Source organism: Coregonus lavaretus, assembly GCF_964263955.1.
Source record: "Coregonus lavaretus genome assembly, chromosome: 27".
NCBI lineage: Eukaryota > Metazoa > Chordata > Actinopteri > Salmoniformes > Salmonidae > Coregonus > Coregonus lavaretus.
The window spans coordinates 35715967-35743466 of NC_140014.1; the positions used below are offsets into that span (position 1 = coordinate 35715967).

At 45.0% G+C, this 27500-nt stretch overlaps 1 protein-coding gene across 4 annotated transcripts in view; it reads right to left on the reverse strand.

The window, feature by feature from the left end:
• The window catches only part of LOC311103180 (gephyrin-like), a 97141-nt gene that overhangs the window by 27038 nt on the left and 42603 nt on the right, over positions 1–27500 (reverse strand). For 2 of the 4 annotated variants that reach the window (XM_084144733.1, XM_084144730.1), the window contains exons 3-9: positions 27354–27411; positions 26580–26672; positions 25132–25293; positions 24853–25026; positions 23397–23558; positions 22224–22358; positions 19996–20130 (exon numbers count right to left, since the gene is read on the reverse strand). In XM_084144733.1, the coding sequence (XP_084000859.1) occupies positions 19996–20130; positions 22224–22358; positions 23397–23558; positions 24853–25026; positions 25132–25293; positions 26580–26672; positions 27354–27411 (919 nt within the window). Of the gene's footprint in view, positions 1–19995; positions 20131–22223; positions 22359–23396; positions 23559–24852; positions 25027–25131; positions 25294–26543; positions 26673–27353; positions 27412–27500 lie in introns of all 4 variants that reach the window. The other 2 variants (XM_084144732.1, XM_084144731.1) reach the window with 1 other exon arrangement.

Genomic DNA, 27500 nt, shown 5'->3' on the forward strand with positions numbered 1-27500 from the left:
GAGAGGGGAGGTGAGGAGGGGGGCAGGCAGAGGGATAGAGGGAGGGGAGGAGAGGGGAGGAGGGGGGCAGACGGAAGGATAGAGGGAGCGGAAGGTGAGGAGGGGTGCAGGGTAATAAGGAGGATTGGGACTAGGGTATTTGACGGAGGAAGGGAGATAGAAGAGAGGACTGGGTGGTGATGGGGTGATTGCCATGGCAACGCAAGTAGATTGACACATGCGGAGGTACCTCGGAGACACTATAAGTGGATGAGCAGGAGGGGAGCCGGGCCTAGGGACGGTGCCATGGGAGAGAGAGAGAGGGAGAAGGGGGGAGGAGAAGAGATCAGAGAGATAGGGGAAGAGGGGAAGGGAGGGAGGGAGAAGAGAACAGGGTTAACACAGCAGCCAGTGGCAGCCGTCGGCAGGAGAGGGAGGACAGACAAAACAGCGCCCCTAGCGGGCTGGAGGATAACAGCTGCATCTCACACTAAATACAAGACAGGAAGGGGAAGACACAGTTCAAATGTTGAAAGTCAAACTACTACTGGGACATGAGTTTTATCCTATGGCTACTCCATCTCAAGAAGACCAAGACCTATCGCCACAGACACACAATTCAATTTCAATCCAAAGACGCCTGAACTAATACTATGATAAACCCCCACAGTGCCGCAAAAGAAAGTAAAACCCACCTCAGCAACAGAGACATCTGCTATTGTTATTATTACAGATCAAATGGGCTGCAGCAGTCTCTACTGCTAAAGGAACAACAACAGAAGATGGGTATTGAGCTGGGAATGGAAGATGAGAACAGTGTTAAGACACCATTACGGATGGATGGGGTCAGACACAAACAAACACACACACGTTGCTTGGGTTGGGCTTTAGTATAATCAGTTCACGTATGAGTCAGGTCAGGCGGCTCCACATGCACCTTTCACCTCTTATAACTGATGTGTCAGACTGAGCGAAGTGTGTGGGTGTGTTTCTGTGTGACCATAGCAACCATAGGGTTCCTGTGATTCTCCTTGAGCTGACCTCCGACTCCTCCTTCCATCATCAATCAACGTCTGGTGTGTGTGTGTGTGGTATGGGGGGGGGGGAAATCAATAGACAAGAGGTTAGGAGCATCATGGGCAGACCTGGCGCCAGAACGCATCAGTTGGATGGGCATTTGATTTCCATAGGTGGCCCATTTCTTCACCGGACCTCCTATGTGTGAACGCATGTTTTAATGGGTGTAATTGTAAAGAGCATAGGCAGCTCATGAGTTTCATGTTTGGGGAAGCTTACAATTTATCCTACCATTTCTACCGATCTGCGTGCCAGTTATGAATATTTATATATGCACATTTTCGTGGAACAGTTTCATTTCAATAATTACGTTTTCGTTTCTCAAAATCATTGTCACACGGTTAATCATAAAAATCTGAAGTAAAATGATAAAAATCGAAAAGTTTAAATTCATCTATGCCGAGAGCACTAGCCTCTGCCATCCGGACACATTGATACACTGTGATCCATTGGCGGCTAAAGAAATCAGAGCATAGAACTCAGAGGCCAATGCAGCAGTAGGCATATACAGTGGTAGAAAAAGTACCCAATTGTCATACTTGAGTAAAAGTAAAGATACCTCAATAGAAAATGACTCAAGTAAAAGTGAAAGTCTCCCAGTAAAATACTACTTGAGTAAAAGTCTAAAAGTATTTGGTTTGAAATATACTTAAGTATCAAAAGTAAATGTAATTGCTATAATATACTTAAGTATCAAAAGTAAAAGTATAAATTGTTTCAAATTCCTTATATTAAGCTTATCTTTTTTATTTTAGCCGGGGCACACTCCAACACATTTGTGTTCCGTGAGTCCGCCAGATCAGAGGCAGTAGGGGTGACCAGGGATGTTCTCTTGATTAGTGCGTGAATTGGACGATTTTCCTGTCCTGCTAAGCATTAAAAATGTAACAAGTACTTTTGGGTGTCAGGGAAAATGTATGGAGTAAAAAGTACATCATTTTTTTAGGAATGTAGTGAAGTAAAATTAAAAGTTATAAATAGTAAAGTAATGTACAGATACCCCCAAAAACTACTTAAGTAGTACTTTAAAGTATTTTTATTGAAGTACTTCACATTCACTGGGCCTATAAACTTCCATCATCAACTAAGTAAAATACATAGGCCTAAAGCCGACAAATCACATTCATCTCTCTTTTCCGCCTGTCTGCCTCCCTTTCTATCTGTCTTGGCTTGAGCTATAGCTAGTGAAGTTCAACATTGTATCAAATTATCACAGGGTCTGGCCCTGCGCCAGTGAGCTCGGGTTAGAAAGCTGTTTTTTTATGACGTTTCCACTGGATATATGGGAACATCAGATCATTATATTTTGCACTTTCACACCGAGGCTTGGGGATAATTGAGGCTGGGAGTGTCGGAAAGATTTTTCAAATACTGAGGAACTATCACTTGCAATGGATGTAAAAAAAAACTAACGAAGAAGGCGTGTTGAGTGATGTACGTGGTGAGTTAGGACAATCAGAAATAAGACATTGACAAATGGCCAATTTCCTACATATGCATGCATTCTGGAGACGCACCATATCTTCGCCACACCCCCCTCCCCTTACTCTTGATACAACATTTTAAATTACAGTGCATTCGGAAAGTATTCAGACCCCTTGACTTTTTCCATATTTGTTTACGTCACAGCCTTATTCTAAAATGGATTAAATAAATACAAATCCTCATCAACCCACACACAATAAATACCCCCTAATGAAAAAGCGAAAACAGGTTGTTAGACATTTTTGCAAATGTATTACAAATAAAAAAACAGAATTACCTTATTTACATAAGTATTCAGACCATTTGCTATGAGTCTCGAAATTGAGCTCAGGTGCACCTGTTTCCATTGATCATCCTTGAGATGCTTCTACAACTTGAGTGGAGTCCACCTGTGGTAAATTCAATTGATTGGACAATGATTTGGAAAGGCACACACCTGTCTATATAAGGTTCCACTGTTGCATGTCAGAGCAAAAACCAAGCCATGAGGTCGAAGGAATTGTCCGTAGAGCTCTGAGACAGGATTGTGTCGAGACACAGATCTGGGGAAGGGTACCAAAAAATGTCTGCAGCATTGAAGGTCCCCAAGAACACAGTGGCCTCCATCATTCTTAAATGGAATAAGTTTGGAACCACCAAGACTCTTCCTAGAGCTGGCCGCCCGGCCAAACTGAGCAATAAGGGGAGAAAGGCCTTGGTCAGGGAGGTGACCAAGAACCCGATGGTCACTCTGACAGAGCTCTAGAGTTCCTCTGTGGAGATGGGAGAACCTTCCAGAAGGACAACCATCTCTGCAGCACTCCACCAATCAGGCCTTTATGGTAGAGTGGCCAGACGGAAGCCACTCTTCAGTAAAAGGCACATGACTGCCCGCTTGGAGTTTGCCAAAAGGCACCTAAAGGACTCTCAGACCATGAGAAACACGATTCTCTGGTCTGATGAAACCAAGATTGAACTATTTGGCCTGAATGCCAAGTGTCACGTCTGGAGGAAACCTGGCACCATCCCTACGGTGAAGCACGGTGGTGGCAGCATCATGCTGTGGGGATGTTTTTCAGCGGCAGGGACTGGGAGACTAGTCAGGATCGAGGGAAAGATCAACGGAGCAAAGTACAGAGAGATCCTTGATGAAAACCTGCTCCAGAGTGCTCAGGACCTCAGACCGGGGCGAAGGTTCACCTTCCAACTGGACAACGACTCTAAGCACACAGCCAAGACAACGCAGGAGTGGCTTCGGGACAAGTCTCTGAATGTCCTTGAATGGCCCAGCCAGAGCCCCGACTTGAACCCGATCAAACATCTTTGGAGAGACCTGAAAATAGCTGTGCAACAACGCTCCCCATCCAACCAGACAGAGCTTGAGAAGATCTGCAGAGAAGAATTGGAGAAACACCCCAAATACAGGTGTGCCAAGCTTGTAGCGTCATACCCAAGAAGACTTGAGGCTGTAATCGCTGCCAAAGGTGCTTCAACAAAGTACGGTGTAAAGGGTCTGAATACTTATGTAAATGTGATATTTCCATTTTTTATTTGTAATATATTTGCTAAAATCTCAAAAAAACTTTTTTTGCTTAGTCATTATGGGGTATTGTGTGCAGATTGATGAGGGGAAAAAACGATTTAATCCATTTGAGAATAAGGCTGTAACGGAACAAAATGTGGAAAAAGTCAAGGGGTCTGAATACTTTCCGAATGCACTCAAAGACATTATCTTCACACATATTTTAGACGTTTTTCACTGACAGCCAGAAACTCAATCAGCTAGACCTATTGCCATGCACACTACTCAAATTGCGGGCTTCCCAAACGCAGTTGTGACTTGAAACAATCCACAACTATTTTTTTTTTAATAAGCTAATGATCCTCTGTGGATAAGTCATGCTCCCTAGTGAAGTATTTTGAATGACTTTATTTAGACAGGACTAATTACATAATTTTGGCGAAACATCAATTTACTTCAGGGCAATCCATTATCCTAACAGTGCACCGTGCACCCGGCAACTTTCCTTTCCAATTCGCAAGAGGCTGAAACCAGAGAGCTGTATATAATGACGAGATGCTCATGTCTCCGCCCTAACAGTGGGAGTCTTTGTCCCAAAGGCGGGAAGGCAGGCGACAAGCTTAGGTCTGCATATTATTTCCATAGAAACGCATTGGGCTTATACTGGACAGATTTTGGCGAGAGTGAGCTCTCTCACTTCGCCTCTTCCTCTCTACTGATACTATATCACCGGAGAAAGCATCAGAGCGAGCGAAACAGCACCCCTCTATATATAGCCCATGTATCTTATGCTGTCTGGACAGAAATAGTATGACATGCCATAATCTTTTGGTCCAGACAGCATCAGATACATGGTCTATACTTCACCCCTCCTCACCCAGCCTCACTCCAGCCTCACCCCTCCTTACCCGCTCAAACCCTCTAGTCTCACCACTCCTCACCCCTTGCCTGTGTGTGCCCCCCAGTCATGGTATTCTCCATCCAGTGAGTCTAACCACATCCACATGAGAGGAGGGTGCAGCCTGGAGCACTGTGGTGATGCATTAAAGACCATGTCCAGGTGATGTGTACGCTTGCATGCTAGTTACAGTACACGTAATCTGATAGAAAATGTCAATAAAAAAATTGCAGACAAGTTTTGTAGTTTTCTTTTAATTTAATGACGCATTCACCGGCTCTGACGCTCGTTGGATGTGGCAGGGCTTGCAAACTATTACGGACTACAAAGGGAAACCCAGCCGCGAGCTGCCCAGTGAGCCTACCAGATGGGCTAAATGCCTTTTATGCTCGCTTCAAGGCAAGCAACACTGAAGCATACATGGGAGCACCAGCTGTTCACGCTCTCCGTAGCCGATGTGAGCAAGACCTTTAAACAGGTCAATATTCACAAGGCCGTGGGGCCAGACGGATTACCAGGACGTGTACTCAGAGCATGCGCGGACCAACTGGCAAGTGTCTTCACTGACATTTTCAACCTCTCCTTGACCGAGTCTGTAATACCTATATGTTTCAAGCAGACCACCATAGTCCCTGTGCCAAAGAAAGCTAAGGTAACCTGCCTAAATGACTACCGCCCCGTAGCACTCACGTCGGTAGACATGAAGTGCTTTGAAAGGCTGGTCATGGCTCACATCAACACCATCATCCCGGAAACCCTAGACCCACTCCAATTCGCATACCGCCCCAACAGATCCACAGATGACGCAATCTCAATCGCACTCCACGCTGCCCTTTCCCACACGGACAAAAGGAACGCCTATGTGAGAATGCTTTTCATTGACAACAGCTCAGCGTTCAACACCATAGTACCCTCCAAGCTCATCATTAAGCTTGAGTCCCTGGGTCTGAACCCCGCCCTGTGCAACTGGACTTCCTGACGGGCCGCCCCCAGGTGGTGAAGGTAGGAAACAACATCTCCACTTCGCTGATCCTCAACACTGGGGCCCCACAAGGGTGCGTGCTCAGCCCCCTCCTGTACTCCCTGTTCACCCATGACTGTGTGGCCAAGCACGCCTCCAACTCAATCATCAAGTTTGCAGATGACACAACAGCACTAGGCTTGATTACCGACAATGACGAGACCGCCTACAGGGAGGAGGTGAGGGCTCTGGGAGTGTGGTGCCAGGAAAATAACCTCTCACTCAACATCAACAAAACAAAGGAGATGATCGTGGACTTCAGGAAACAGCAGAGGGTGCACCCCCCTATCCACATCGACGGGACCGCAGTGGAGAAGGTGGAAAGCTTCAAGTTCCTTCGTACACATCAACGACAAACTGAAATGGTCCACCCACGCAGACAGTGTGGTGAAGAAGGCGCAACAGAGCCTCTTCAACCTCAGGAGGCTGAAGAAATTCGGCTTAGCACCCAAAACCCTCACAAACTTTTACAGATGCACAATTGAGAGCATCCTGTCGGGCTGTATCACCGCCTGGTACGGCAACTGCACCGCCCACAACCGCAGGGCTCTCCAGTGGGTGGTGCGGTCTGCCGAACGCATTACCGGGGGCAAACTACCCGCCCTCCAAGACACATACAACACCCGATGTCACTGGAAGGCCAAAAAGATCATCAAGGACATCAACCACCCGAGCCACTGCCTGTTCACCCCGCTATCATCCAGAAGGCGAGGTCAGTACAGGTGCATCAAAGCTGGGACCGAGAGAATGAAAAACAGCTTCTATCTCAAGGCCATCAGACTGTTAAATAGCCATCACTAGCACATTAGAGGCTGCTGCTGCCTATTGAAATCAATGGCCACTTTAAGAAATGGAACACTAGTCACTTTAATAATGTTTACATATCTTGCACTACTCATCTCATATGTATATACTGCATTCTATTCTATAATATTCTACTGTATCTTAGTCCATGCCGCTCTGTCATTGCTTGTCCATATATGTATATATTCTTAAATCCCATTCCTTACTAGTTTTGTGTGTATTGGGTATATGTTGTGAAATTGTTAGATATTATTGCACTGTCGGAGCTAGAAGCACAAGCATTTCGCTACACCCACTATAACATCTGCTAAACACGCGTATTTGACAAATAAAATTTGATTTGATGATCATATCGTATCGTGAGGTCCCTGGCAATTACCAGCCCTACTACTTGGTCAGTATTTAACTGCTCTCGATAACACTGACAAGATACTCAGCTTTAGACCAAGAGCAAATCAATCACTGCACTATATCTGGATGAAGCTTCAGTACAGTAGCATCTAAGGCCTTCTGCAAAGACCACGTCCAGAAACAGCAGTAAGACAGCACTATCATCTGTGGCTAACATCTGAGACCATGTCATCTAAAACCCCTTTATCTGATACAGTACTCCTAATTAATAAATAAGAACATAAATGGAGATGTGAGTGGTAGCTAGCTAGCTAATTGACTACAGTATAGTACAAAGCTATAGCACACAATACATAATGGATAATGCACTTTTGACACAGTCACATGACAAAAACCTTGAAAAACACACACACACACATACACATACACACACGTAATAAATCAACTACACACAAAGAGCCACAATCTCCCATCCCCTTCTAACACACACAAAAACAATGACCCCCCTAACACGTGCAACGAGAGCCAGCACAACACAAAACACCAGTCAGTCAGTCAGTCAGGAGAAAACAGAAGATGAGGCAGGCTGCTTACCATGCTTTATCCTGCTTCTGAGTAAGAAGATGCAGTCTCCCACGCGCTCACTGGCACACACACACCACACACAGGCTCAGAGAGGAAGGGATTGAGAGTGAGAGTGTGGAGGGAGCATAGAAGGCAGAGAGAGCACAGCAGGCGAAGTGAGAAAACGGGAGAGGGAGAAAGTGTGGGATGGGGTGAAAAAGGGGGGGGGGGGGGGGGGGGGGGGTGGGAGAGAAAGACAGAGAGAGAGAAAATTAGAGAGAGAAAGAGACACAGAGAGAGAGAGAGAGAGAGAGAGAGAGAGAGAGAGAGAGAGAGAGAGAGAGAGAGAGAGAGAGAGGAGAGAGACAGAGAGAGAGAGAGACAGAGAGAGACAGAGAGAGAGAGACAGAGAGAGAGAGACAGAGAGAGACAGAGAGAGAGAGAGGGGGGGGGGGGAGATGAGTGAACATCAGGAGCTAATTCTGGATGTGGCTGTAAGACCTAAATCATGCATGTAGCAGCTGTGCTGGCATGGCGTGTGTGTGTGTAAGTATTGATGTGAATGTGTACTGCGTGCAACTCTGTCAGGGCAAAAAGAAAGGAGCGTGAGTAGGTTTGACAGTAGAGGACAGCAGAAACACTCCACTGTCCTTTACAATACACTGCTTCAAACGGAGACAATAGAGAGAGCATGGAGAGAGGAGAGAAAGAGAGCGAGAACAGAGAAAATGAGAGAGAGACAAAGGCCATATATACGGTAGAGACCGGAAATAGAGATTTTCAAAAAGAGAGAAAGATATATACGGAGAGAAACAGATGCCAGATGGAGTGTCTTCTCCCTGTATCCAGTAGGCTCTATCCCAGCATTCACTATGCACTGAGGACTATTCCCCTCTATTCCAGCATTCACTAAGCACTGAGGACTATTCCCCTCTATCCCAGCATTCACTAAGCACTGAGGACTATTCCCCTCTATTCCAGCATTCACTAAGCACTGAGGACTATTCCCCTCTATCCCAGCATTCACTAAGCACTAAGGACAATTCCCCTCTATCCCAGCATTCACTAAGCACTAAGGACAATTCCCCTCTATCCCAGCATTCACTAAGCACTGAGGACTATTCCCCTCTATCCCAGCATTCACTAAGCACTGAGGACTATTCCCCTCTATCCCAGCATTCACTAAGCATTGAGGACTATTCCCCTCTATCCCAGCATTCACTAAGCACTAAGGACAATTCCCCTCTATCCCAGTATTCACTAAGCACTGACGACTATTCCCCTCTATCCCAGCATTCACTAAGCACTGAGGACTATTCCCCTCTATCCCAGCATTCACTAAGCACTGAGGACTTTTCCCCTCTATCCCAGCATTCACTAAGCACTGAGGACTATTCCCCTCTATCCCAGCATTCACTAAGCACTGAGGACTATTCCCCTCTATCCCAGCATTCACTAAGCACTGAGGACTATTCCCCTCTATCCCAGCATTCACTAAGCACTGAGGACTTTTCCCCTCTATCCCAGCATTCACTAAGCACTGAGGACTATTCCCCTCTATCCCAGCATTCACTAAGCACTGAGGACTATTCCCCTCTATCCCAGCATTCACTAAGCACTGAGGACTATTCCCCTCTATCCCAGCCTTCACTAAGCACTGAGGACTATTTCCCACAGAGTGGACCAGCTGGCTAACACACACGCACACACAGTGCAAGCATATACAGTTGAAGTCTGAAGTTTACATACACCTTAGACAAATACATTTAAACTCCGTTTTTCACAATTCCTGACATTTAATCCTAGTAAAAATTCCCTGTCTTAGGTCAGTTAGGATCATCACTTTATTTTAAGAATGTGAAATGTCAGAATAATAGTAGAGAGAATGATTTATTTCAGCTTTTATTTCTTTCATCACATTCCCTGTGGGTCAGAAGTTTACACACACTCAATTAGTATTTGGTAGCATTGCCTTTAAATTGTTTAACTTGGGTCAAACGTTTCGGGTAGCCTTCCACAAGCTTCCCACAATAAGTTGGGTGAATTTTGGCCCATTACTCCTGACAGAGCTAGTTTAACTGAGTCAGGTTTGTAGGCCTCCTTGCTCGCATACGCTTTTTCAGTTCTGCCCACATATTTTCTATAGGATTGAGGTCAGGGCTTTGTGATGGCCACTCCAATACCTTGACTGTGTTGTCCATTTTGCCACAACTTTGGAAGTATGCTTGGGGTCATTGTCCATTTGGATGACCCATTTGCGACCAAGCTTTAACTTCCTGACTGATGACTTGAGATGTTGCTTCAATATATCCACATAATTTTCCTTCCTCATGATGCCATCTATTTTGTGAAGTGCACCAGTCCCTCCTGCAGCAAAGCACCCCCACAGCATGATGCTGCCACCCCCGTGCTTCACGGTTGGGATGGTGGTCTTCGGCTTGCAAGCAACCCCCTTTTTCCTCCAAACAGTTCTATTTTTGTTTCATCAGACCAGAGGACATTTCTCCAAAAAGTACGATCTTTGTCCAGTTGCAAACCGTAGTCTGGCTTTTTTATGGCGGTTTTGGAGCAGTGGCTTCTTCCTTGCTGAGCTGCCTTTCAGGTTATGTCGATATAGGACTTGTTTTACTGTGGATATAGATACTTTTGTACCTGTTTCCTCCAGCATCTTCACAAGGTCCTTTGCTGTTGTTCTGGGATTGATTTGCACTTTTCGCACCAAAGTACGTTCATCTCTAGGAGACAGAACGCGTCTCCTTCCTGAGCGGTATGACTGCTGCGTGGTCCCATGGTGTTTATACTTGCATACTATTGTTTGTACAGATGAACGTGGTACCTTCAGGCATTTGGAAATTGCTCCCAAGGATGAACCAGACTTGTGGAGGACTACAATCTTTTTCCTGAGGTCTTGGCTGATTTATTTTGATTTTCCCATGATGTCAAGCAAAGAGGCACTGAGTTTGAAGGTAGGCCTTGAAATACATCCACAGGTACACCTCCAATTGACTCAAATGATGTCACTTAGCCTATCAGAAGCTTCTAAAGCGATGACATCATTTTCTGGAATTTTCCAAGCTGTTTAAAGGCACAGTCAACTTAGTGTATGTAAACTTCTGACCCACTTGAATTGTGATACAGTGAATTATAAGTGTAATAATCTGTATGCAAACAATTGTTGGAAAAATTACTTGTGTCATGCACAAAGTAGATGTCCTAACCGACTTGCGAAAACGATAGTTTGTTAACAAGAAATTTGTGGAATGATTGAAAAACAAGTTTTAATGACTCCAACCTAAGTGTATGTAAACCTCCGACTTCAACTGTACATACACACACGCAGACAGACACACGAACGTACAACACAGCGCGGGGCTCAAACTGTGTGTGTGTGTGTGTGAGAGAGGCCGAGAGAGAGACAGAAAGAGATGACTGTGCCCGAGTAATAATATATTAACTCAAAGCTAATCACACACACACACACACACACAGGTGTTTTATGAGACAGTGTGTGATAGAGGAACAGATGTGTGTGTAGGAGTGTTTGGGTCTACAGGGTCTGTGGCTGCACAAGGCTGATACTGTAAATATGTAGAATAGAAACTCTTTAATCATAGGGTCTGTTTCAGAGTGGGATTCCTTGTTTTGCTCATATTTCTCTCTCTCTCCCTCATACCTCTCCCACTCTCAAATCCCCCTCTCTCTCGCCCTCATACCTCTCCCCCTCTCTCTCTCCCTCATACCTCTCCCACTCTCAAATCCCCCTCTCTCTCCCTCATACCTCTCCCACCCTCAAATCCCCCTCTCTCTCTCCCTCATCTCTCCCACTCTCAAATCCCCCTCTCTCTCTCCCTCATCTCTCCCACTCTCAAATCCCCCTCTCTCTCTCCCTCATATCTCTCCCACTCTCAAATCCCCCTCTCTCTCTCCCTCATATCTCTCCCACTCTCAAATCCCCCTCTCTCTCTCCCTCATATCTCTCCCACTCTCAAATCCCCCTCTCTCTCTCCCTCATCTCTCCCACTCTCAAATCCCCCTCTCTCTCTCCCTCATATCTCTCCCACTCTCAAATCCCCCTCTCTCTCTCCCTCATATCTCTCCCACTCTCAAATCCCCCTCTCTCTCTCCCTCATATCTCTCCCACTCTCAAATCCCCCTCTCTCTCTCCCTCATATCTCTCCCACTCTCAAATCCCCCTCTCTCTCCCTCATATCTCTCCCACTCTCAAATCCCCCTCTCTCTCTCCCTCATATCTCTCCCACTCTCAAATCCCCCTCTCTCTCTCCCTCATATCTCTCCCACTCTCAAATCCCCCTCTCTCTCTCCCTCATATCTCTCCCACTCTCAAATCCCCCTCTCTCTCTCCCTCATATCTCTCCCACTCTCAAATCCCCCTCTCTCTCTCCCTCATATCTCTCCCACTCAAATCCCCCTCTCTCTCTCCCTCATATCTCTCCCACTCTCAAATCCCCCTCTCTCTCTCCCTCATATCTCTCCCACTCTCAAATCCCCCTCTCTCTCTCGCTTACATCTCTCCCACTCTCAAATCCCCCTCTCTCTCTCGCTTACATCTCTCCCTCATCTCTGTTCTCTCTCTCCTTCACATGCCTCTCTTTCTCTCTCTCCCTATTATTTGTTGGCATGCCATATCTACCGCTGTCCAGTATATGCACTGTTCTCATAAATGACTTTTACGGGCTGCCCTTGAGTCCAGCACTGCTCCCATAACACAAACAGTCGACACACCATCCAACCCTCTCCGCATACAGTATTTCTTGTTTCACCCCTGGTTCCCACGAGACCAGACGTCTCTCTTCCCAGTGTCTCCCTCTGTCTGTCACTGTTGACAGCCTCTGTTTAAAAAAACTCCATGTCAGCAGAGCTAGAGACAGGGTTAGGGATAGGGCTACTGTAGGACAGGGGGCTGAGGTCATCACTGAATCAACTGTAAAGGCTCTGTGATCTAACGGTCTGTCTGTCAGTCTGTCTCTATTCTCTAGCCACTGACTGGTCAGCTAAACTCAATTTTCCCAGAACGCTTCATAGATCTATGATCATCTGTCCTTCATTGCTTAAATGGACTTAAGATGATTTTAGAGCTACGAAGGTTTAAGGAAACACACTCCAGACCATCTCTCAACTGGCCTTGACTAATTCCAAATGAGAATAACGCTGACTTGGAATAATCTGGATTAAAATATACTTTTGGTGTGTGATATGAGTGAGGTAAAAAGTGAAGAGGACCATCCAGGTAAGCAGGGCACGTAAGTGTAGGGCTGTGACGGTCATGGAATTTTGGATGAAGGTTATTGGTCAAAAGTTGTTTTTGTTGTTGTTTCTTTTCTCTGCTCCTGACTGCATGTGGTGCTGCAGGGAGGGGGCATTGCCTCGGCAACCAAAGCCTTGTTGGCTTCAACACCTTAGTTGTTTCAGCAAGGAGCAACAAAGTTTCATCACTTTGTAAAGAGTTCCTGTTACCGTGGAAACAGACTCAACCACATGAATGCCTGGCCGTCGCGCCTTCAGTCAGCTGTTCGTTTAAAAAAAAATTCAATTTTTTTTTAAACGGTTATGCAGGTTATTTTATTTTCATGACGGTGTTCATCCATAATCGTTTGTTACACAATTATACGGTAATTGTGCCACCCCTACATAAATGTGAAGATGTGACGATATAATTTAAGCATACCATAGGGTGCAATATACACGTTGGAATACATCAGAATCCTCAAAAGGTTCTACAGCTGCACCATTGAGAACATCTTGACTGGCTGCATCACCGCTTGGTATGGCAACTGCTTGGCATCCGACCGCAAGGTGCTACAGAGTGTAGTGCGTACGACCCAATACATCAGTGGGGCCGAGCTCTCTGCCATCCAGAACCTCTATACCAGGCGGTGTCAGAGGAAGGCCCTAAAAATTGTCAAAGACACCAGCCACCCAAGTCATAGACTGTTCTCTCTGCTACCGCATGGCAAGCTGCACCGATGCACCAAGTCTGAAACCAACAGGACCCTGAACAGCTTCTACCCCCATGCCATAAGACTGCTAAATAGTTGACCAAATAGCTAACAGGACAAATAGCTACCCAGACTATCTGCATTGACCCCTCTTTTGACTCATCACATACGCTGCTGCTTACTATCTATCCTGTTTGCATAGTCACTTTACCCCTCCATATATGTACATATCTACCTTAATTACCTGGTACCCCTGCACATGGACTAGGTACTGGTACCCTGTGTATATAGCCAAGCCATCGTTACTCATTTTGTATTTATTCCTTGTGTTATTGTTTTTCTCTCTGCATTGTTGGGAAGGGCCAGTAAGCATTTCACTGTTAGTGTACGCATGTGACAAATAAAATGTTATTTGATTTATACACACTATCGTTCATACCCAGATGATGGGCCTTATAGGGCTGTGAAGGAGAGGTGAGGGGAAGAGCACTTTGAAAGAAACATGAAAGCAAGCACAGAAACAGCTCCCCTTGCTTGATACAGCCTTCCCCTATGAAACACCTCACCAGGTGGAGACAGACTTGATACAGCCTTCCCCTACGAAGTATGAAAAAATACCTGTAAGTCGCTCTGGATAAGAGCGTCTGCTAAATGACTAAAATGTAAAATGTAAAAATGAAACACCTCACCAGGTGGATAAACTCAACACAAGCTCAAGACATACTCTGTCTCAGTGCCTTACTATCAGAGCAGTATGAGGGAATGGAGGTATGGTATGATCACAGTGGCTGCCAAGCCACAATCCTCCACAGAAATAGACCTAGCTGCTAAAATCATGACATGATGAGAATGGGCTTGGTGGTGAAAGACAAAGTCTACCATCCAGTCTGATCTAGTCAAGTTACACCACCTCTCCTCCCACCAGTCTGATCTAGTCAAGTTACACCACCTCTCCTCCCACCAGTCTGATCTAGTCAAGTTACACCACCTCTCCTCCCACCAGTCTGATCTAGTCAAGTTACACCACCTCTCCTCCCACCAGTCTGATCTAGTCAAGTTACACCACCTCTCCTCCCACCAGTCTGATCTAGTCAAGTTACACCACCTCTCCTCCCACCAGTCTGATCTAGTCAAGTTACACCACCTCTCCTCCCACCAGTCTGATCTAGTCAAGTTACACCACCTCTCCTCCCACCAGTCTGATCTAGTCAAGTTACACCACCTCTCCTCCCACCAGTCTGAACCCAGCACACTATACACATTAAGCCCATTCATTATGATTAGGAACATAGAGTAAGATCACTTAGTTTAGATCACTAACACAAGACCCAGAAACCAGCCCACACTATGGTCATTTATTATCAATGAGAACACAGACGGAGAGTATTACTTAGCGGGGGGGGGGGTTATGTACAGTACCAGTCAAAAGTTTGGAAACACCTACTCATTCAAGGGTTTTTCTTTATTTTTACTATTTTCTATATTGTAGAATAATATTGAAGAAATCAAAACTATGAAATTACACATATGGAATCATGTAGGTTGGAACCAAAAATCTCAAATGTGGACTCATCAGACAAAAGGACAGATTTCCACCGGTCTAATGTCCATTGCTTGTGTTTCTTGGCCCAAGCAAGTCTCTTCTTATTATTGGAATCCTTTAGTTGTGGTTTCTTTGCAACAATTCGACCATGAAGGCCTGATTCATGCAGTCTCCTCTGAACAGTTGATGTTGAGATGTGTCTGTTACTTGAACTCTGTGAAGCATTTATTTGGGCTGCAATCTGACGTGCAGTTAACTCTAATGAACGTATCCTCTGCAGCAGAGGTAACTCTGGGTCTTCCATTCCTGCGGCGGTCCTCATGACAGCCAGTTTCATCATAGCGCTTGATGGTTTTTGCGACTGCACTTTCAGAGTTCTTTAAATCTTCCGGATTGATTGACCTTCATGTCTTAAAGTAATGATGGCCTGTCGTTTCTCTTTGCTTATTTGAGCTGTTCTTTTTGTCTTTTTTTTAGGGGGTAGATCAGCTTTAATATATCAGATAGATTGTAACTTCCATCAATGTAATTGTCTGCATATCTTCCAATCCCCCATATGTTTTTTTTCTCGCATATACAGTGGGGAAAAAAAGTATTTAGTCAGCCACCAATTGTGCAAGTTCTCCCACTTAAAAAGATGAGAGAGGCCTGTAATTTTCATCATAGGTACACGTCAACTATGACAGACAAATTGAGCATTTTTTCCCCCAGAAAATCAAATTGTAGGATTTTTTTGAATTAATTTGCAAATTATGGTGGAAAATAAGTATTTGGTCAATAACAAAAGTTTCGTTATATACCCTTTGTTGGCAATGACACAGGTCAAACGTTTTCTGTAAGTCTTCACAAGGTTTTCACACACTGTTGCTGGTATTTTGGCCCATTCCTCCATGCAGATCTCCTCTAGAGCAGTGATGTTTTGGGGCTGTCGCTGGGCAACACGGACTTTCAACTCCCTCCAAAGATTTTCTATGGGGTTGAGATCTGGAGACTGGCTAGGCCACTCCAGGACCTTGAAATGCTTCTTACGAAGCCACTCCTTCGTTGCCCGGGCGGTGTGTTTGGGATCATTGTCATGCTGAAAGACCCAGCCACGTTTCATCTTCAATGCCCTTGCTGATGGAAGGAGGTTTTCACTCAAAATCTCACGATACATGGCCCCATTCATTCTTTCCTTTACACGGATCAGTCGTCCTGGTCCCTTTGCAGAAAAACAGCCCCAAAGCATGATGTTTCCACCCCCATGCTTCACAGTAGGTATGGTGTTCTTTGGATGCAACTCAGCATTCTTTGTCCTCCAAACACGACGAGTTGAGTTTTTACCAAAAAGTTATATTTTGGTTTCATCTGACCATATGACATTCTCCCAATCCTCTTCTGGATCATCCAAATGCACTCTAGCAAACTTCAGACGGGCCTGGACATGTACTGGCTTAAGCAGGGGGACACGTCTGGCACTGCAGGATTTGAGTCCCTGGCGGCGTAGTGTGTTACTGATGGTAGGCTTTGTTACTTTGGTCCCAGCTCTCTGCAGGTCATTCACTAGGTCCCCCCGTGTGGTTCTGGGATTTTTGCTCACCGTTCTTGTGATCATTTTGACCCCACGGGGTGAAATCTTGCGTGGAGCCCCAGATCGAGGGAGATTATCAGTGGTCTTGTATGTCTTCCATTTCCTAATAATTGCTCCCACAGTTGATTTCCTCAAACCAAGCTGCTTACCTATTGCAGATTCAGTCTTCCCAGCCTGGTGCAGGTCTACAATTTTGTTTCTGGTGTCCTTTGACAGCTCTTTGGTCTTGGCCATACTGGAGTTTGGAGTGTGACTGTTTGAGGTTGTGGACAGGTGTCTTTTATACTGATAACAAGTTCAAACAGGTGCCATTAATACAGGTAACGAGTGGAGGACAGAGGAGCCTCTTAAAGAAGAAGTTACAGGTCTGTGAGAGCCAGAAATCTTGCTTGTTTGTAGGTGACCAAATACTTATTTTCGACCATAATTTGCAAATAAATTCATTAAAAATCCTACAATGTGATTTTCTGGATTTTTTTCCCCCAATTTGTCTGTCATAGTTGACGTGTACCTATGATGAAAATTACAGGCCTCTCTCATCTTTTTAAGTGGGAGAACTTGCACAATTGGTGGCTGACTAAATACTTTTTTCCCCCACTGTGTATATATATATACATACAGTGGGGAGAACACGTATTTGATACACTGCCGATTTTGCAGGTTTTCCTACTTACAAAGCATGTAGAGGTCTGTCATTTTTATCATAGGTACACTTCAACTGTGAGAGACGGAATCTAAAACAAAAATCCAGAAAATCATATTGTATGATTTTTAAGTAATTAATTTGCATTTTATTGCATGACATAAGTATTTGATCACCTACCAACCAGTAAGAATTCCGTCTCTCACAGACCTGTTAGTTTCTCTTTAAGAAGCCCTCCTGTTCTCCACTCATTACCTGTATTAACTACACCTGTTTGAACTCATTACCTGTATAAAAAACACCTGTCCACACACTCAATCAAACAGACTCCAACCTCTCCACAATGGCCAAGACCAGAGAGCTGTGTAAGGGCATCAGGGATACAATTGTAGACCTGCACAAGGCTGGGATGGGCTACAGGACAATGGGCAAGCAGCTTGGTGAGAAGGCAACAACTGTTGGCGCAATTATTAGAAAATGGAAGAAGTTCAAGATGACGGTCAATCACCCTCGGTCTGGGGCTCCATGCAAGATCTCACCTCGTGGGGCATCAATGATCATGAGGAAGGTGAGGGATCAGCCCAGAACTACACGGCAGGACCTGGTCAATGACCTGAAGAGAGCTGGGACCACAGTCTCAAAGAAAACCATTAGTAACACACTACGCCGTCATGGATTAAAATCCTGCAGCGCACGCAAGGTTCCCCTGGTCAAGCCAGCGCATGTCCAGGCCCGTCTGAAGTTTGCCAATGACCATCTGGATGATCCAGAGGAGGAATGGGAGAAGGTCATGTGGTCTGATGAGACAAAAATAGAGCTTTTTGGTCTAAACTCCACTCGCCGTGTTTGGAGGAAGAAGAAGGATGGGTACAACCCCGAGAACACCATCCCAACCGTGAAGCATGGAGGTGGAAAAATCATTCTTTGGGGATGCTTTTCTGCAAAGGGGACCGGACGACTGCACCGTATTGAGGGGAGGATGGATGGGGCCATGTATCGCGAGATCTTGGCCAACAACCTCCTTCCCTCAGTAAGAGCATTGAAGATGGGTCGTGGCTGGGTCTTCCAGCATGACAACGACCCGAAACACACAGCCAGGGCAACTAAGGAGTGGCTCCGTAAGAAGCATCTCAAGGTCCTGGAGTGTCCAGACCTGAACCCAATAGACAATCTTTGGAGGGAGCTGAAAGTCCGTACTGCCCAGCGACAGCCGCGAAACCTGAAGGATCTGGAGAAGGTCTGTATGGAGGAGTGGGCCAAAATCCCTGCTGCAGTGTGTGCAAACCTGGTCAAGACCTACAGGAAACGTATGATCTCTGTAATTGCAAACAAAGGTTTCTGTACCAAATATTAAGTTCTGCTTTTCTGATGTATCAAATACTTATGTCATGCAATAAAATGCAAATTAATTACTTAAAAATCATACAATGTGATTTTCTGGATTTTTGTTTTAGATTCCGTCTCTCACAGTTGAAGTGTACCTATGATAAAAATTACAGACCTCTACATGCTTTGTATGTAGGAAAACCTGCAAAATCGGCAGTGTATCAAATACTTGTTCTCCCCACTGTATATATATATATATTTGTAAGTCGCTCTGGATAAGAGCGTCTGCTAAATGTAATATATACATACATATACATACATACACACATTATAGCAAGCTGTTCTTGCTATAATATGGACTTGGTCTTTTACCAAGTAGGGTTATCTTCTCTATACCACCCCAACCTTGTCACAACACAACTGATTGGCTCAAACGCAATAAGAAGGAAAGAAATTCCACAAATTAACTTTTAACAAGGCACACCTGTTAATTGAAATGTATTCCTGGTGGTTACCTCATGAAGCTGGTTGAGAAAATGCCAAGAGCGTGCAAAGCTGTCATCAAGGCAAAGATTCTTTGAAGAATCTCAAATATAAAATATATTTTCATTTGTTTAACACTTTTTTGGTTACTACATGATTCCATACGTGTTATTTCATAGTTTTGATGTCTTCACCATTATTCTACAATGTAAAAAATAGTCAAAATAAAGAAAAACCCTGGAATGAGTAGGTGTGCCCAAACTTTTGACTGGTACTGTATGTCTGGTTTGTTTGTTTCCATAGCCACAGTGCAGTTTGAAACCGATATAAACAACATGACACCTGACAATCAAAGAATGAACGGGACACTCCAGCAGTGGTCATTGGTCCGCCCCTCTGTGTGCTGTGACCAATCACAGGACGCTTCTACAATCAGGAAATAACATTTTAAAATTTTAAAGTAAAGTATGGGGATAGAATGGAATCAAGGTTAAGGGGAGGAGCCTATAATTCCACCCAATCAACGGACAACTAACTGGTCATGATCTCAGAGTTACAGAACCAAAGGGATACAATAAATGAGCCCACGTAAAATCATGGAGGAGGGGAGAGCGAGGGAGTCCAAGCCTTGATGGGTCAGAGGGAGGGGGAGGCAGCAGCAAGATGGATGGAGGGAGGGTAGTGTTAGGATGTGAGAGGACTGGGCGTGGCCGGGTGAGTGGCGGGGGGTGGTGGAGGGGTAGATGGATGGGCAGCGGGGTAGGTATAAGTATAGGTACAGGAGGTGTCTTACTTTGGGCGTGGGGCAGGAGGCAGTGGAGAGGCGCGAGGTGGCCTGGGCGCGGGGCGACTCGGAGGGCGTGGTGCTCAGAGAAGCTGTGTCTCTGGGAAGAACCTGCACACCCCTAGAGATGATGCTGTCTGGGATCTATGGAGATAGAAGTTATATCTAGTTATATTTACTACTACACACAGACAGACAAAGAGCGGGTAAGCAATATCTACAACACACACAAGTAGTTATTTCATCCTCACACAGGAAAAGAGAGGAAAACTGTGTGCACAAACAGCACTGTACTATACACACACACAGCACTGTACTATACACACACAAACAGCACTGTACTATACACACACAAACAGCACTGTACTATACACGCACAAACAGCACTGTACTATACACACACAAACACCACTGTACTATACACGCACAAACAGCACTGTACTATACACACACAAACAGCACTGTACTATACACACACAAACAGCACTGTACTATACACGCACAAACAGCACCGTACTATACACACACAAACAGCACTGTACTATACACGCACAAACAGCACTGTACTATACACACACAAACAGCACTGTACTATACACGCACAAACAGCACTGTACTATACACACACAAACAGCACTGTACTATACACACACAAACAGCACTGTACTATACACGCACAAACAGCACTGTACTATACACACACAAACAGCACTGTACTATACACGCACAAACAGCACTGTACTATACACACACAAACAGCACTGTACTATACACGCACAAACAGCACTGTACTATACACGCACAAACAGCACTGTACTATACACACACAAACAGCACTGTACTATACACGCACAAACAGCACTGTACTATACACGCACAAACAGCACTGTACTATACACACACAAACAGCACTGTACTATACACACACAAACAGCACTGTACTATACACACACAAACAGCACTGTACTATACACGCACAAACAGCACTGTACTATACACACACAAACAGCACTGTACTATACACGCACAAACAGCACTGTACTATACACACACAAACAGCACTGTACTATACACACACAAACAGCACTGTACTATACACGCACAAACAGCACTGTACTATACACACACAAACAGCACTGTACTATACACACACAAACAGCACTGTACTATACACACACAAACAGCACTGTACTATACACGCACAAACAGCACTGTACTATACACGCACAAACAGCACTGTACTATACACGCACAAACAGCACTGTACTATACACACACAAACACCACTGTACTATACACACACAAACAGCACTGTACTATACACACAAACAGCACTGTACTATACACACACAAACAGCACTGTACTATACACACACAAACAGCACTGTACTATACACACACAAACAGCACTGTACTATACACACACAAACAGCACTGTACTATACACACACAAACAGCACTGTACTATACACACACACACAGATAAAAGACATCTCGAAAGCACACACAGATTGGTCAGTCAGTCTGGCCAGTCAGTCATCTGTTTTCTGATTGGCCAGTTAGACTTTTCTAATAACTATAACAATATGAATACATTCTAAACATCATTAGACACTAGTTCCAGACGCATGTTAAACCCTGTGTGTGTGTGTGTGTGTGTGTGTGTGTGTGTTTGTTTGTGTGTGTACCATACACAGTATGGCTGCAGTGCAGACAGAGTATGTGCCTGTGAGGAGACAGACAGGCCAGGCAGGCCCACAGTTTCCCCTCAGGGCTGCTGCTGTGGATGTGTGGATCTGCGACTGTGATCCGCACGGCTCATTTGAGCAGTGCTAGTGGGCCCTGGGAGAGAGCCAGTGGGATTTACAGGGGGTTTCCAATGGAGCGCTAAGGGGTTAGTGTTGTGCTAATTATCACCATAGGCTTTACTGGCAGCCCAGCACTGAACCCCACTCTGCTAATTAGCAACACAAGCTAACCCAGCTAGCGCTAATAACACTGTCCTGGCGATACACACACGTCATGACCTATACAAGATGGGGTGAATCTCAAAAGTCCTTCTTCATTCCTCGCATCCTCACCTCCCAAGATTCCTCTCCTCGGATCGAGCACTTTTGAGATTCATGGTGTTCAAGTTTGCAGGGAGGAATTATGGGAGGGGTGGCATGCAGAGTACAGTGGTATGTGATGTAGGAGCGACGTGTGACATGAGGGTGGGTAGATTTGAGGGGTCTTACCGTTACCGGCTGGTCTCCAGAGCAGGAGCAGGTGTAATGAGGTGGGGCGGGAGGGAGGTTAGATACCAGACCAGGTAGATACTGGCTATCTTTAGCCATGACAACAGCATGGTTATGGTGCTGGGGCTTCCCCTTCTGGTGATGGATGGTCAACACAGGATGAAACATGAATACACACATAACAGGCATATACACACAGGCATATACACACAGGCATATACACACACACACAGGCATATACACACAGGCATATACACACAGGCACACACACACACAGGCATATACACACAGGCATATACACACACACGACAGGTAAACACACACTGATGTACTGATGTATCAAAATTAAGGATCAACACAGGTGCAGTAATGCAGTGAACAGGGACATCATATGATAATGTAGCGAACATGGACATCAGATGATAATGTAGTGAACAGGGACATCAGATGATAATGTAGCGAACAGGTACATCAGATGATAATGTAGTGAACAGGGACATCAGATGTTAATGTAGTGAACAGGGACATCAGATGTTAATGTAGCGAACAGGGACATCAGATGATAATGTAGCGAACAGGGACATCAGATGATAATGTAGCGAACAGGGACATTGGATGATAATGTAGCGAACAGGGACATCAGACGATAATGTAGTGAACAGGGACAGCAGTTAATAATGTAGTGAACAGTGCCATCAGATGATAATGTAGCGAACAGGGACATATGGTGATAATGTAGCGAACAGGGACATCAAATGATAATGTAGCGAACATTGACATCAGGTGATAATGTAGCGAACAGGGACATCAAATGATAATGTAGCGAACATTGACATCAGGTGATAATGTAGCGAACAGGGACATCAGGTGATAATGTAGCGAACAGGGACATGAAATTATAATGTAGCGAACAGGGACATCAGATGATAATGTAGTGAACACAATACATAACTCATTTTCTTCCTCTTATCCCTCGTTCAGCCCTCCCTCTCCATTTTCCTCTCTACCCATTCATCTTCCTCTCTTCTCCTCCCTCTATCCCTCTATTTCTGCTAGATTTCCCTTCCTTTCTCTGGGTGTAATGATCATAATTCATTTTATAAAGAACTTCCGGGCTGAGATATCCATGTTGATGTTAACATGAGAAACAGCAACAGGCCATTGTGTGTTTACCTTGGCAGCGATGGCGGCGGCGGTGATGTGTGAGTTGTGTCCGTGGGAGTGGGAGTGGGAGTGGTGGTGGTGGGCGTGGTGGTCCTCGGTAGACACCAAGCAGCTGTCCTTCATCTTCTCATCATCATCATCATAATCATCATCATCCTCACACTGCACACCCTTAGAATAATAATACACTTTATTAAGAAAACACAATTCATAGAGAAAACCACAACTAACGGTGCTGTATTTCATAACATATATATTTTTTAAATGGATAAAAGAAACATTTTAAAAGCAGATATAGCTATAATGATAAAAAATAAGTACTGCCACAAATTGACGAAGACTTCTGCGAAGTGGAAACTTTGTGATTATGGTGCAGGAATAAAGCACAGCGAAGCAGCTATATTTCATGTATGGACATCCTTTCATTATCATGTAGGGACCTTTCACTTTCATATAGTGACCTCCTCTCATTATGGTGTAGGGACCTCCTCTCGTTATCATATAGGGACCTCCTCACGTTATGATGTAGGGACCTCCTCTCGTTATCATATAGGGACCTCCTCACGTTATGATGTAGGGACCTCCTCTCGTTATCATATAGGGACCTCCTCACGTTATGATGTAGGGACCTCCTCACGTTATGATGTAGGGACCTCCTCACGTTATGATGTAGGGACCTCCTCTCGTTATCACATAGGGACCTCCTCACGTTATGATGTAGGGACCTCCTCTCGTTATCATATAGGGACCTCCTCACATTATGATGTAGGGACCTCCTCACGTTATGATGTAGTGACCTCCTCACGTTATGATGTAGGGATCTCCTCTCGTTATCATATAGGGACCTCTTCTCGTTATCATGTAGGGACCTCCTCTCGTTATGATGTAGGGACCTCCTCTCGTTATCATGTAGGGACCTCCTCTCGTTATCATATAGGGACCTCTTCTCATTATTATATAGGGTCCTCCTCTCATCAGTAGGGACCTCTCACTTTCATGTAGGGACCTCTTCTCATTATCAGTAGGGACCTCTTCTCATTATCATGTAGGGACCTCTCATTATCATGTAGGGACCTCTCATTATCCAGTAGGGACCTCTCATTATCATGTAGGGACCTCTCATTATCATGTAGGGACCTCTCATTATCATGTAGGGACCTCTCATTATCAGTAGGGACCTCTCATTATCAGTAGGGACCTCTCATTATCAGTAGGGACCTCTCATTATCAGTAGGGACCTCTCATTATCAGTAGGGACCTCTCATTATCAGTAGGGACCTCTCATTATCAGTAGGGACCTCTCATTATCAGTAGGGACCTCTCATTATCAGTAGGGACCTCTCATTATCAGTAGGGACCTCTCATTATCATGTAGGGACCTCTCATTATCATGCGGTGTGGGGTGTCCCTCTTTTTCTTCCAAAAAGAAATGCAAACACATAGGAGGAGAGCGAAAGAGTGTCACCTTGTCCTCTGTCTGGGTGCAGGCGATGCTGTTGAGGGTGAGGGGCGGGGAGAGGGGCGGTGGGGGTGAGGGCAGGTCCTCCAGGGCCTCGTGGACTTCCTTCACCTTCACAACCGCGTCACGCAGCAGGTCAATGGCGTGGGGCAGAGCTGGAAGGATGAACTGGAAACACTCCTGTAAGAGGAGAGAATTAGGGGTCAGAGGTTAGAGTTCAAGGACAGTAATACAGCAGGTCTATGGGATTGGCGCGCGTGCACACACACGCACACCAGATTTTACCTGTGAGCCTTTCTTGCTGCCAGGTAGGTTGATGATGAGGGTTTTGCCTCTGATTCCACAGACAGGCCTGGAGAGCATGCCCAGAGGTGTGACTTGCAGGGAGCCCATCAGCATAGCCAGGGACATCCCTGGAGCCTCGCGCTCTATCACCTCTCTGGTGGCCTGCAGCATGGGAAGAGAGGAAGGGAGGAAGGGGACACTGGTTACTGTACTGAACAGTTATCCTCACAAATATTACATTCACCTACAGCAGGGTCAAGGATGGGCAAGAAGGTCTATGGTCAGGGCTGAGATTACAGCCTAACTGGCAAAAAGGTCTAAGGTCAGGGCTGAGATTACAGCCTAACTGCATGGAAAAAGCTAAGGCTTAACCTACTGTAGTAACCGACTGCAAGGCTCCATCCACTGGGGCCTAGTGAAAGTAGTGCAGTAATTACTACTCCTATGAGCAGAACCATAGCCACCATGCTAAAAGACAGATTAGAACAGTGATTCCTTTTAATCCCTGATGTTTCTTTCTTTATCTCAAAGCCCCTCACCTCGGTTGTGTGTGTGTGTGTGTGTGTGTGTGTGTGTCCCCTGGGGATAAATTCCCTCCAGCAGATCCTGTTTTTTCGATCCACACACCATGGGGGGGACAGTGGAATTGATTTAAGAGTAGTGATGTTGTGTGCCCTTGAGTTGAATGACACTTCAAACATGCACATTATTAAAAAAGAAGAGAAAGATAGGACATATCAGAGAGCGAGAAAGAAAGAAAGAAAGAAAGAAAGAAAGAAAGAAAGAAAGAAAGAAAGAAAGAAAGAAAGAAAGAAAGAAAGAAAGAAAGAAAGAAAGAAAGAAAGAAAGAAAGAAAGAAAGAAAGAAAGAAAGAAAGAAAGAAAGAAAGAAAGAAAGAAAGAAAGAAAGAAAGAAAGAAAGAAAGAAAGAAAGAAAGAAAGAAAGAAAGAAAGAAAGAAAGAAAGAAAGAAAGAAAAACATCCACAGCCAGAAGCCAGCAGTAATCGCCAGGGAGTCACAAGCGCTTTCTCCCTCTCACACACACACACGCACGCATCCACACAAGCAAATGAACATACACTCACACACACACACACACACACACACACACACACACACACACACACACACACAGAGTCAACCATAAAATTGAATATGACACACTCATACACACATTGACAACATATGCAAAATATATCATATGGAAAATAAAATAGTGGAACACAAACATTTATTTATCCGTACTGTAAAAAACCTGACAAAACACAAGACAATCTACGGTTTGACAAACACAATTCACACATAAACATGCACATTGACCATGCAGGTGCCAACCAACACACACACACGTGCACGCATAGCTAACAGCTTACACTACATCTACAGTAGGGTGGACACTCATCCACACTCACATGGACACAAACACAAACTTTGGGGTCCCCATGTACCTCGGGAGTGACATCACGGGGGGCGAACCCTGTTCCCCCGGTGGTCAGAATCAGGTTCAGCTCCTTCTCATCACACCAGTCCACCAATGTCTCCTAAGAACAGAGCGCAGAGAGACACGCCATTGGCTGGCAGCAGTGTCAATCACAGAGATAACCACTCCATTGGCTGGGAGCAGTGTCAATCATACAGACAAAAACAGAGGCGGGTTCAGGATAGAATACTAAAGCGCTGGGTGAATCTCAATTGTCTTTACTTGATCCTCCCTTCTCGCCTCTTTCTCAAATTGCACTGGAGGAGAAGATCAGAGAGGAGAAACCTTGGATCTTGTCCTCTAATGTGTCTCGAGAAGGAGGCAAGGAGAGAGGACGCAAGAAATCAAGGAAAGACCATTGAGATTCACCCAATGTGTAGAACAACTGTTTCCAAGACAGAAGGGTCTAACAATAACAATTATTTAATGTAGGCCTAGTGAGAGAATACATGTGAAAATCCAAAATGGTGTCACCTTTGAACTACAGCCTGAGGTGGGCTCTAGGGGGAAGCATGCAGTTAGAGTAGAGAGAGAGAGAGAGAGAGAGAGAGAGAGAGAGAGAGAGAGAGAGAGAGAGAGAGAGAGAGAGAGAGAGGAGGGATGGAGTGAGAGAGAAAGGATGGAGCGAGGAAGGGAGAGAGAGAGAGAGAGAGCGACAGAGAGAGAGCAATAGAGGAAGAGAGAGAGAGAGAGAGAGAGAGAGAGAGAGAGAAATAGAGGAGGGAGGGAGAGAGATAGTCACCTTAATCTCATCAATCTCATCTGGGACTATCTTGTAGGAAGATATGACGCCTCCGAGCCTGTGGATGAAAAACAGAAAACAACAAGATCATAGTTAGTTAATATTCAGTCTTCATAAACTCACTAGAGACGGAAAGAGAGGGGTTGG